Source organism: Taudactylus pleione, unplaced genomic scaffold (assembly GCF_031769625.1).
Source record: "Taudactylus pleione unplaced genomic scaffold, aTauple2 ptg000647l, whole genome shotgun sequence".
In the NCBI taxonomy this organism is placed as follows: domain Eukaryota; kingdom Metazoa; phylum Chordata; class Amphibia; order Anura; family Myobatrachidae; genus Taudactylus; species Taudactylus pleione.
The window spans coordinates 3,944,383-3,956,955 of record NW_028285049.1 but is presented as its reverse complement, the minus strand read 5'-3'; the positions used below and the strand labels follow the sequence as shown (position 1 = coordinate 3,956,955).

Below are 12,573 nucleotides of genomic sequence, written 5' to 3'. Positions count from 1 at the left end.
AAACCTTGTGTACCTGTTGACCTATTACATATCGTCCATTTTATGTCAACCCACTGACTGTCGACCTTTACATTTGTGTCTTTTCTATTTGGATACCCTACTACTGGTCAGCACAAAATACTGCATAATAAATGGCTTTTACCTTTTATTTGACATACACAATGCATGATAACTGGGACAAATCGGTTATCAGTTGATGAGTCTGCATCAAACCAAAGCCTTTGTCCTGCTGTATTCTAAAGCTACGTACACATGCAGTGATAATACTTAACGATATCGTTCATGTCCAAATTGTTCAGTAATTGTTTTGACACCTGCCAACCCCTGAACATTCAGCGATGCTCGGGCACGTATGGGCGACAGCGATATCGTCCATCGGCCATACATGCTGTTCAATATCGAGCAGGTGGTTACAATAAGGACCTGTGATCGCTATAGTAGTTCGGCAGTTGATGGCGCGTTGGATGATCTATATAGATCACCAAAAACACCACGCGCAGGGCGATCAGCCAACGATATCGCATCGCACTAGCTGATCGCTTCGTGTATACAGAGCATAAACCTTCTGTAATGTCAAGCGGCATACACCAATTAGCCATTACCTTGACCACTGACAGGTGAAGTGAATAACATTGATTATCTCCTTACAATGGCTTCTGTCAACAGTGGGATAATGTATATTAGGCAGCAAGTGAACAGTGGCACAGATGTGTTCGAGAGGGGATAGGACTATGAGCTGCTGACAGGCAGGTATAAGTACGGCAGTTTGTGTTCCTAGCTCTTCAATAAGGTTGAGGTGGTTACATAGATAGTGAATACCCAAGCGGGATTGTCTATTACGCATCGGAGGGACTCCACTGCCGTCCAAGGAAGACTATGCTACAGCATTAAAATCTACTACAAATATATTACTATCCAGGAAGGCATATAAATGGCTAACCACTGAGTGGAAAAAATGGTCTACCACATGTATTTAGAATATATAGAGAACAGAGTGTAAAATGGTTATTGAACCAGGCATCTAATATCACATAGCAGCCATTGCAATGGATGACCCATTCAAACGGAGTTGCTGGCCAATATTGCCACTTCTCTAGATTTAGAATTAAATGATGAATAAGAATTTGTTATAACGAAGTTTAGACAACTTATCATTCTCAGCATCTGTATATAATGTGATGCCCTGAAGCAGCCCATCCAAAGCAATCCAGGGGACCCATGCCCCAAAAATCAACCCAGTATAAACATTTTTAGGACTTGCCTAGATTGTGCCTCTTGTTAAAGTGCTGTCAAAATGCCAGATCCCCATTTCCACATATTCTATTTAGTGTGTTCTTATGCACACTTGAAGGTATGAGACGCCTTCAGCCTAGGCTAGCACCCCTTCCCACCTGTCCCTAATTGGTTTTAAGCAGGGATCTGGCATTTTGACTGCACTTTAACAAGAGGCTCAATCTAGGTAAGTCCTAAAAATGTTTATACTGTAGTGCAGCTAAGGGTTGATTTTTGGAGCGTGGGTCCCCTGGATTGCTTTGGTTGGGCTGCTTCAGGGCATTGCATTATATACACATTTTTTTTCTTTCTTTCACTTTTAGCACTTCTATTGTTTGTTTAATATATATGTATTATTTTCACATCTTTATTTCTCCCCTCCCTACATGCAGCAGCAGCTGCTCTTATCTATCCTACACCTTTTTACACTTGCCCCTAAAGGCAATCTGAGCTCTAGGGGCCTAGTGATATAATTAGTGGTGTAACTAGGGTATTTGGAGCTCAGGGCAAGATTAAAAACAGAGCCCCCTTACTATGTGCACATGCTCTGAAGTGGGCGTGGCTACTGAAGAATGGGGGTGTGTTGACATGACACCACCATTTCTCATCACTCTGGGAACATTCATATGCACCTTAATATGCAATGCCCCCTGTTGTAGTGTACATTATGCAGTGCCGCTTATGCAATGCCCCCTGCTGTAGTGACCCTTATGCAGTGCCCTCAGTAGTAGTGCCTCTTACACATAAAAAAAAACAGACAAAATTATACTTACCAGAATCCCCGCTCCTCCCATCCTGCTCCACACTATGGGAGAGACGTCCTGACGTCTCTCACTTCACCCACTGCGAGAGCCGGAAGGCAGAGATCATGAGTGAGCTCCAGCCCAGCTCCGGCCCTGGGCGCAGCAGCCAATAAGAGCAAGCCCAAAGGGTATGTAGAAGGGTACCAACCTAACCACAATTTTCCTAGGTGCTTTGCAACAGGTGTGCTTGGTGACTGTCTCACGTTTAAAAGCAAAGTTGCTGTGAGCTTTAAACCTTGATAGCCATCACATTCGTGTTAAACTCAGGGTATGCTATGTCCATGTTATAATTCTGAGCAATAGAGTAGGGACTTGCAGTAAAGTGGGGTCCAGTGATGGGGGCAGCAAGCTTAAATGCTTTGATCAATTCATGAACCAAAAGCCCACTGTTTATTATGTGTATTATTGTTAGTTATTATGGTGAGTGCAGAGCCCCTGTGATTTCTATTTAAACAATGTGGTCACATACCATGTTGCACCCCAAATCTAGGAATGATGAGTGCCGTGGATTAGTGCTTATATATATATATATATATATATATATATATAATGTCACACATACATTACACGTACACACACTTACCATGCTGCAGGTTGGTGATGGATACGGGACCAGGCACCATGTCAATAAGCCCGCCCCCTTGTGGCAAAATGCTGTGATTCGTGGTTCAATTTGGAGGGGCCAAATGATGCAATTCTAATTCTATTACATCATTTTGGCTTTGCCTCCTCCCCAATGACCCATGAATCGCGGCATTTTGCCGTGAGGAGCGGGGCTTATTAACATGGTGGTGCTTGCTCTCCCCTCTGTCAGGGGGGTTTCTGGCTACTCAGAAGCCCCCATTTCGTGCGCTACTGCAAGGGTCTCCATATCATAACTCTTTTGTACATAAGCAACAATTTTAGAAAGGGCTGGGGGATCAGTATTTCCCCAATATTGGGCAATAACCGATCTGGTCGCAATAAAGATGTGGCTTGTTATATATCTACAATGTGATTGGAGGGAGGAAGGGTAATGGTGGAGCAAAGCCATCTCAGGACGCAGCGGAAGCGTAATACCTGTAACTTTAGAAATAAGACTCAAAACTTAAATCCAAAGAACCTGAAGTTTTGGGCAAGCCCAAAAGATATGTAAAAGGGTACCAACCTCACCACGATTTCTTTAACAGAGCCGAGAGGCATTGTGCCAGAACATGCTGGAGTGAGAGACAGTATATTCTATGTATCAGCTTAACAAGCATTTCCGAATGATTAATGCATTTAGACATTTTAAACAAATTCTGGAATATCTTCTCCCACTCTTCATCTGAAAAAGAAATGTGTAGATCCTCTTCCCATTGAGATTGAACAGATAATTTGTCTTTTTCATTAGGGGTCAAAAGATATCTATACCTTGTTGAGATAGAACCTTTTAAAGAAATAGAGGAAGGGACCTGTTTGTATGTATATATATATATATATATATATATATATATAGATAGCCCCCCTATGCAGTGCCCTCAGTAATAGTCGCCTGTATGCAGTGCTCCCAGTAGTGCCCCTTATATAGTCCCCCTATGCAGTGCCCTCAGTATTAGTCCCCCGTATGCAGTGCTCCCAGTAGTAGTCCCCCTTTATATAGTCCCGGTTATATAGTGCTCCCAGTAGTAGTCCCCCCAGTAGTGGCCCTCTTATGCAGTGCCCCTTATATACCGGTAATGCCCTTAATAGTAGTCCCCCCTATGCAGTGCCCCCAGTAGTGGTCCCCCCTATGTAGTGCCCCTTTTATAGTGCCATTTGGCCATTCACGTCAGTCCCCGCCCCAGTGGAGCTTACAATCTTTTCCCTATCACATGTACACTAGCGTTGATTTTTTATTTTTTTTGTCAGAAGTCAATTACTTTGTCAATATGTTTCTGGGGTGACGGTGGAAACTGGAGCACCCATAGGAAACCCATGCAAACACAGGGAGAACATTCAAACTCCACACAGTGCCTTGGTCAGGAATTGAACCTAAGACCACAGGCCTGTGAGGTAGTAATACTAACCATGACACTAACCATGCTGCCCATGTGACTTTCTGTACTGTACTCTGATATTAAGGGTGAGATATATCAAACTTTGGAGAGAGATAAAGAGAGAGACAGGCTGTGTTTGAAAAATGACAGAAGCTGATTGGTTGGTACTTTATCGCTCTAAAATGTTTGATACATCTCCCCCCTAAGAGAGAAAGAGTGTCGGTTAGTTGCACAGATTCTATCGATACCCTCAATACAAAATGTAGCAAAAATGTGACTATTAATGGAGGGCTGCTACCAACTACAAACATATACAGAAAATCACAGAACAGGGTAATATTCAAGGTGCACTGATTGATTACACAAAGAACCAATGAAAAAAATAATATAATTTTATTGGTCACATGAAAATGATCAGAAGTGACCACAAAGTGCCTGCAGTACCAGGGACAGCCTGCAGGGAAATAGATCTTGAAGTCCCGTTGATGAAACTACAAAGTGTAATGGGAGAACTGCTAGACTGAGTGCGCATTACAGGACAGCACAGATGACCTTTGCTTGTGATGAAGGTGGGCTGAATAAATGCAGGATTTTCTTATATGCAGGTAGCCGCAGAAGTTCTTGATATAACACATGATCAGATTCAGGGGTACTTTGTTAATGCAGGTCGCTGGAGCCAGAATTAGATGACACTCTGCACCTGATGGATAAGTTGTTGGGCTGCTGCAGGGTGACTCCAGCAAAGGTCTTGCTCGCACCATCAGCGTCAGATATTAATATAACAAGTTTATATACCCCTTCAGTGGGTTCGGGATCTCCAGGTCTGATATTCCCTCTGGCAGATGTTCTGTCTGCAGCAGTTGTTTCCTTATCTGTAACATACACAGATGAGCCAGCTTGTATGGAATCCTGCTACTGGCTGGTAGGATGTAATCTCGCCAGTTGAGAACGGTGGGAACAGCAGAACGCATTATTGCCTGGACATTTATAAGAAAAAAAAATATTATTTTATATTGTATCAAGACTTATTTTATTACAGAACATTATACTCTATCACTGCATATACAAACACGGGCTTTGTCAGTATAGAAAAGTGATCAGATCATTTCTGTATTGGAGCATACACACGGTCAGACTTTTCTTCAGATCTGAACGATAACGATTTAAAAAATCATTCAATCGTTCATATCTGAAGGAAAATCTGACATGTCTGAACGATGAACGATGCGCGTTCCCGATGGTCAGATAACGATATCTGACATCTGATGTGTTTGCAGTCAGACTTGGACGATTCCATTCATTTTAATGCAGTCAAAAATCGTTCAAATCGTTCAAATCTTTGGTAAAATCGTTCATCTGACAGATCTGACCGTGTGTATGCTCCATAAGATAGAATTATTCTGGCATGGGTATAATATGTTATCTGGGCTGTGGACAAGCAAAGTGACATTGGAGGAACTGATGGAGGTACAGCATGACGGAGGAAGCTGTAATTACATTACTAGTAAAATGATCAGTAACTAGGTAATAGTAATAATTATACAAGGTATGAACAGACCTGATCTGGATCAGCGTGTGGTATGAGAGACAGCCACCTTCCGGAGCTGCCAATGAGAAATGTGGCTCCATGTACGTATGTACACTGTGCTGTGCGCCCGCCTTTACAGACTTTCATTCCTTACCTTTATTCTCATTACTTGTCTGCTAAATGCTTGTCTGAAGGACTCCCTTCTCCTCCTACCGTGTTTCCGTCTCGGCCGCCCTCGCTCTTCGTCTTCGCGGCTCGGTCGATCTCTCTCGCCCTCTGATGTGTATGTTGTGTATTATGTAATGGTTCCGTGCACAAGAGCCTGATTCAGAGGTGGTTGTTTTACTTATGCGCATGTGTCTAATACCCCTTTTACACCTAGGATTTGGAACATGGGCCCTGATTCAAAGCCGCTCGTCAAAAAGCTCGTTCTGAATCAGGGAGGCCGCTTTTTTTTTTATAAACCGGCCTCCTGGCCGCTCGCTAAGCTGTGGGTGACCACCCACATATTTTGCGAGCGGCCAGGTGATGGTCGCGATCATCGGGCTTGCGACGAGACCCTTGTGGTAGGGTCTCGTCTGCCGCGAGCCCCAGTGAGCTTCCTGCTCTAATAGAGCAGGAGGCACACTACTGACATCACGAGTGATGTGGGTAGGGCCGCCCTCCGTTTGGCCAGCCACCCCCCCTCCCCGCCTACAAAACGGGGCGAGCTGTTGATCAACTTCGACAGCCGCCGTTTGTAGTGAGCCCCGGAGCGAGTGAATTTCCCGCTCCGGGGCTCGCGCACGCGCTGTGCCCCACTATCGACCCACTTGCGAGTGCATAGCTCTTGCGAGCGGAACTGAATGAGGCCCATGGTTCCAAACTGGGTCAGACCAGGGACAAACCCCTTTCACACTATGGCACCGGCCTGGATTATTCCTGGATTGATACCGTACATACTGCACCCGTGTGCAGCGGAACTCTTCTGACCTAGGAATCCAACCCTGGCATCTTTTACACTGAGCAGCTACCAGGGTTAACCTGGCAATAACCCAGCTGCAGTGTAAAAGGGGCATTTGATGGAGATCCATGCAGTACGGGCAAGTGCTCCTGGGTGGCTTGAGTCGGATGGTGTGTTGGTGTCAGGGACTGCGCACTTCCACTGACAATGGCAGTACAATACCGCTATATATCATAGTGTTGCTAAGAAGTATGGTGCACCATTAGAACCACAGACGGTGGAGTCACAGTAGGATACCTGTTGGCTGCGGCTACTGTTTAGCGTCCAGCTCTGAATCAGGCCCAGGTTGTACCGCTGTATCTTTAATACTCATTTTCAATAAGGAGCTTACAGTAAGCTGGTTGAATGCATGAACCCCTGACATTCTATCACTATGCCCATATGGCTCTATAATCACCCAGTAACATGTAGTATAAGTAGGCTTGCCATATCATCGCTTTCATTCTAGGCACTTATAAATTACACAGATTCTGGGGCTGGCTGACTTCAAGGATCCATTTCACCTGGTATTGATCAGTCACAGAACCTGTATAATTCACGTGTCCCAAATAAAAAGGTATGATATGGAAAGCCTAAGTATAAGTTGCTGTATAGGTGTACTTACCTCTAGTTGGGAGACAGGCATAGATGGGAGCACCCTGGCACACAGCTGGAGGCAGATCTCTGCTTCATCAGACACTTGTATTACTGACCCATCTGGTCTGAGTCTGTCCATTGATGGATGGGTGAGGATCCTAGTGAGAATTCCAAGTGGATTGTTCTCCTCCTCCAGGACCCCATACTGCAGCAGTAACCTGAATGCCTCAACTTTCTTAGACAGAGCCGTAGATTGTAGAGGAGTCCCTTCTGCCCAGCTGGGTGACCCGAATTGTTCTTTAAAGGGTCTATAAATGAAACACCAGCTTATATTAATATTGATGTAACAAGTACCATGCATACAAACAGGATGATAGTTTAATACACGTCTCCCGTTCCGTCCCCAATGCCAGGTAATATCCCCGTCCGCCCCCTATGCTGCCCCATGCCCCCCAGCCATGCCGACCTGGCTGCCCCCTCCTGGAGGGGACAGCCAGAATGTCTTCAAGCATGTTTTTAGTGCCAAACCCTGAACACACAACACAGTGCCTCACATTGCTGCAGCTCAGTCTACAGTGCTGCAGCTCAGTCTACAGTGCCTCACAGTGCTGCAGCTCAGTCCACAGTGCCTCACAGTGCTGCAGCTCACAGTCCACAGTGCCTCACAGTGCTGCAGCTCACAGTCCACAGTGCCTCACAGTGCTGCAGCTCACAGTCCACAGTGCCTCACAGTGCTCCTATGACTATTGTTTTTTTAATGTCACAGTGCCCCTTAGGCTTTAGCACAGTGCTCCAGTCCTAATGGGTTTTTTTTAGTGCCTGGCCCTGAACACAGACACAACACAGTGCATCACAGTGCTGCAGCCCAAAGTCCATACCCTCTCCCTCCGATCTCCCGTGTGAAATGACGCCCAATCACGAGGAAGGGACATTAATATGCAATCCAAAACACGTGAGATCCACCGCCGGGAAGATGTTTTGCCAGGTTTTGGGATCCGAGCTTGGCCATGGCTCTGTTCAACTCGGAACCCCTAAATTTGGGTGTGTTTATTATCCATGAAAACCGAACCGCTCATCCCTATTATATATATATATATACATGTTAATTGCTCTCAGTTGATACAATACTTTAGGTATTTTTAGTGCTGCCTTATGGATGAAATGATCTTGTATAAATGCTGTTTTCAGCATAAGTGCATTCAGCAGTAGAGACCGCTGTGTACATGGAAGCAGTCACCCTCTCATACATGATACTACTATGTCCTCTGCTGACGGTAGTTATAACAACTGGCTGCCTCCACACATCTAATGTATGAGACTACTTGTGCTATTTTCCTTCATGCACAGTTCTGTAGATCTATACACAGAGCCCATAAATTCTGTATTGTGAGGTCAGAAGTAATGGCATTTGCAGGTCCCAGGCACTGTGTGCATGGCATGGTAAGCAGCATCACATTACGGTATAGGAGAAATAGAATTAGAATAATGAATTGTTGAGTTTAATCAAATAGGGGTTTTTTTGTTATTTTTTTTAGCAGGATGTTTAAGCTTCAGCCTAACTTCTGGCCAGCTTATCTATGACATGTAGTTTAGTTTGTATTGTGCTAGGGCAGTATTCAAGTATACAGTTCAAGTATTACATGTATGTGGACATTATTTACAATCTAAGGACAAATTATCACATCAGCTGCATACACATGGGGGAGGTCACCACTAAATGTGGGTGTTTATGGATCTTTCCTTCCCTCCATTCCTAACCCTATCCTCTTCCCCTGCTGAATAACCAGGTATGTTTTAAGTCAAAAGGTAACAGATGAGGTCCTGCCCATTAGGACTTGCATTTGTCCTGTGATATGTCCCCCTTATACTGTATATACTTATATTACTACTAGATGGGATTTATCAAAGCTTAGAGAAAGAGGAGATAGATACCAACCAATCAACTCCTGTCATTTTTCTAGCACAGCCTATAAAAGGACAGCTAGATGCTGATTGGTTGGTAGTTCTCTCTCCAAGCTTTGATGAATCTCCCCCTAAATCTTTTACATATGGAACCCCCCTCTTGGAAATCCTTGTGTCCGTCTGTAGGAAAAGAATAAACAGGCCCCTCCCACCTGTGTTGCATCAGTCTAGATGGCCGGGACGTTACACCTACCTGTAGGCAAAGGCCAGGGGGCTGCTTTTGTCTTTCATGTAATGCCTGGTCTTCTGCAGCAGCAATCTCACCAATTCAGGGTCATCTTTCCCCTCGAAAATCCAATAAGATATAGCATTTACACATATATCTACGAACTCCTTCTTCAACCGCTGGAAACGGGCTGATCCTGATTTCCCCACAAAGGAGATCAGGTCCGTGAGGAGGACATCCAGCTCCTCTGGGGTGATGTTGAGGAGCTTTTCCTCCAGAATCTTATTAATTCTACGCTTGAAGTGTGGTTCAGCGAAGGGTTTTACAAACTTCGTCTCCATGAAATGCATGAAGAGGTTAAATTTGTTAAAACAGCGAAACGAGCGCTTCGAACAAAAGAAGAACGCCATAGCTGCAAATGCACTATGGAGAATGGGCAGTAATGCTAGGGCACCTCTATTTATAGGGTACTGTACAGTTCTATGATGTCATCATGTCTCTTACATCAGAGTACTCTTAGTGTCAGGACAGTGGTCACTTACAGGTGGGATTTTTTTTTAATTTACAGTTAAATTGGATTCTGATTAAGATAAAATTTTCCTTGAAATTGAGCAAAATTAAATTTTTCAGCTTTTTGTTTTCTTTTCAGCAGCAGAATAAGGGACCAGATGAATACATTTGAGAGACTTTCTATATTCATTATAGATTGTAGTTATTGTATTAAGGTTGGGAACAATGTATGAAAGGCCTACTGAAAACCCTACTACCAACAGTAATAAAGGATTACCGCCAGCATCAGCAATACTATCGCATGACGGTAAACTTGGATACTTTGCGTAGGGAGCCCAAGTATTGTGCAGATAGATACATGTTGAAGTATTTTAAAAAAAAGGTTGTTTATACTTTTTGTGGGGCAGCACAGACGGTGTAATGGTTAGCATTACTGCCTCACAGCACTGAGGTTGTGGGTTCAATACCCACTACGACCCTAACTGTGTGGAGTTTGTATATTCTCCATGTGCTTGCGTGGGTTTCCTCCGAGTGCTCCGGTTTTCTCCCACATTCCAAAAATATACTGGTAGGTTAATTGGCTCCTAACAAAATTACCCCTAGGGGTAAATTTACTAAAGGTCGATTTGCAGGTCGATTTGAGGAGTGATTTAGCAAATCTCAATAATGGGAGCCGCAGGATAAACTTTAGTAACCCTGCAGTTCCCACCATTGAGTACAATGGAGGAGCCGTTCATTGGCTGAGAGGCGGGGCCTGACCTCTCTCAGCCAATGAACGCACAGACACGGGGCTTCAAAGGATGAAGCCGCGTCTGTGGGCATCATTTGGGAAGGAATAATCAGTCTGCTTAGACTGATTATTCCTTAAAGCGATGGTCGGGTTTCTCGCTTTTTTATTTTAACCCCTGGATGTCTACTGGAGAAGGTGACCACTGGAGGTAATATAGGTGAGTATTGTGTGAGTGTATGTATGTATTAAAGTTATACTTTGTAAGGTGTGTGTGTTTTATCGGACAATTCTTTACAGGTGAACTACAAGTCCCAGTGGGCCCTTAATGCCCCGCATGCTGGTACTTGTGGTTCTCCAAGTACCAGCATGCGGGGGAGGCTTGCTGGGACCTGCAGTTCTACAGGAAAGACAATGTTTATTGATATCTATTTTTACACCACACTTTCACAATCAACCCGCCACCCACCGCCGGATAGCCCCGAGCTATCAGCCCAGGCTAGGGGTACCCTGGAGAGACCCCTTTATTTGAAGGGGTCTCCAACTCCCCAGGGATCCCTGGCCTGGGCTGACTAACGGTCAGGGCTGATGCTGCGGCTGGGGGGCCTGGTGATTGGGCTCCCCTGGCTGTGGCATCAGCCCCCCATTAGAAAGGGTCCAGGGCTGGTTCTGGATTTTACAGGGTGACCCTACGCAAATTTTTCCCTGTAAATCCAGAATCAGCTCTGCTTCCCATAGCCCTGTGCTGGTTGTACTGAGCACAGGGAGACCCTACGTAATTTTTTCCCTATACTTAGTCAACCAGAACAGGGTTGCCAAAGTCCGGGCTGGTTCTGATTAAGGGGGGGACCTCACGTTTTTTTTTTTAATTTAACACTTTAAGTGCTATTCCCAGCCAGATACATGCAGGCATCTCACTGACCTGCTCATGGTCAAATCGAAAGCATGAAGCATGTCTATTGTATTGGGGATTTGAAGAGTGATTTGAAGTCCGATTTTGAGGTCGATTTCAAATCGAATGATAGTAGATAAGGGTTTTGTGCGTTAGCCTATGTAAAAGTTCCAATGTTTTTCCGATGGTCGATTTGAGTCCAAAGCCGATTTCAAGTCCGATTTTACATGCGATTTGGCCTTTAGTAAACACTCAAAACCAAAATCGAATACAAATCGAATGAAAATCGCACATCAAATCACTCAAAATGCCAAATCGACCTAAAATTACCACTAGTGTGTATGTGTGTGCGTGTACATGTGGTAGGGAATATAGGGTGTCATTCAGACCCGCTCGCGAGCACTGTACGCTCGCAAGCGGGTCGATGGTGCCCAAGTGTGCATGCGCACGACGGAGGGAGCTCCGTCGTGCGCATGCGCGAGACCCGGCGAGCGACGGGGAGGCCGTCGCTCCAGGTCTCGCACCAAAGGGGGCGTGCTGTCGATGGTGAGTGACAGCACGCCCCCTTTGGTGGGCGTGGCTGCCCAGACGGAGGCGTTCCCATGGGAACGCCTACCGTCTGGGTTCGGCCCCACTGACATCACTAGTGATGTCAGTGGGAGTGATTTTGGCTCTGATAGAGCCAAAATCACTCCAGGGCTTGCGGCAGACGAGACCCTACCGCAAGGGTCTCGTCGCAAGCCCGATGGTCGCGATGGTCTTGACAGAATTTGCAAAGGGGCAAAAGCTAGAAAAAGACAAATAAGTCTTTTTGGGGCACTCTTGAAACAAATATCGATGAAGTATTAGAAGTGTTAAAACTGTACTTTTATTAATTACCTTGGCTAAAATAGACTTCAATTCACAAAAATGAAAAAACGAGATTAAAGACAAACATATAAAACGAGTATGTAACACACAAATGCACACAATAAATAAATCGTAATCAGGATCGTATGACCTGTGGTAGCATGCACCTGAAATTAATATATCCAATTAAATTGCATACATCATTGTAATCAATCTATCACTTTGTAATTATAAATATCAGCAACATAAATAGTTTTATTAGGTACTGATAGTTATTTGATTGAAGAA

The 12,573-nt window shown here is 44.6% G+C and overlaps 1 protein-coding gene across 1 annotated transcript; it reads right to left on the bottom strand.

Moving 5' to 3' along the window:
• Positions 1–4,446: 4,446 nt before the first annotated feature.
• LOC148478885 (ankyrin repeat and SOCS box protein 17-like) lies at positions 4,447–11,952 on the bottom strand. Its single transcript, XM_088455259.1, has 3 exons — positions 9,335–11,952; positions 7,208–7,487; positions 4,447–5,049 (listed from the first exon to the last, which is right to left on the bottom strand). Exons 1-3 carry the CDS (start codon positions 9,715–9,717, stop codon positions 4,846–4,848), a joined length of 867 nt encoding a protein of 288 aa, XP_088311385.1. The 5' UTR covers positions 9,718–11,952; the 3' UTR covers positions 4,447–4,845.
• Positions 11,953–12,573: the final 621 nt, after the last annotated feature.

Excerpts from the sequence above, each read along its gene's own strand:
- LOC148478885 (XM_088455259.1), bottom strand. The coding sequence starts at position 9,717 with ATGGCGTTCTTCTTTTGTTCGAAGCGCTCGTTTCGCTGTTTTAACAAA. Across the intron at positions 7,488-9,334 it reads CCCCTGGCCTTTGCCTACAG|ACCCTTTAAAGAACAATTCG; the intron begins GTAGGTGTAACG and ends TTTCATTTATAG. Across the intron at positions 5,050-7,207 it reads TGCCTGTCTCCCAACTAGAG|GCAATAATGCGTTCTGCTGT; the intron begins GTAAGTACACCT and ends ATAAATGTCCAG.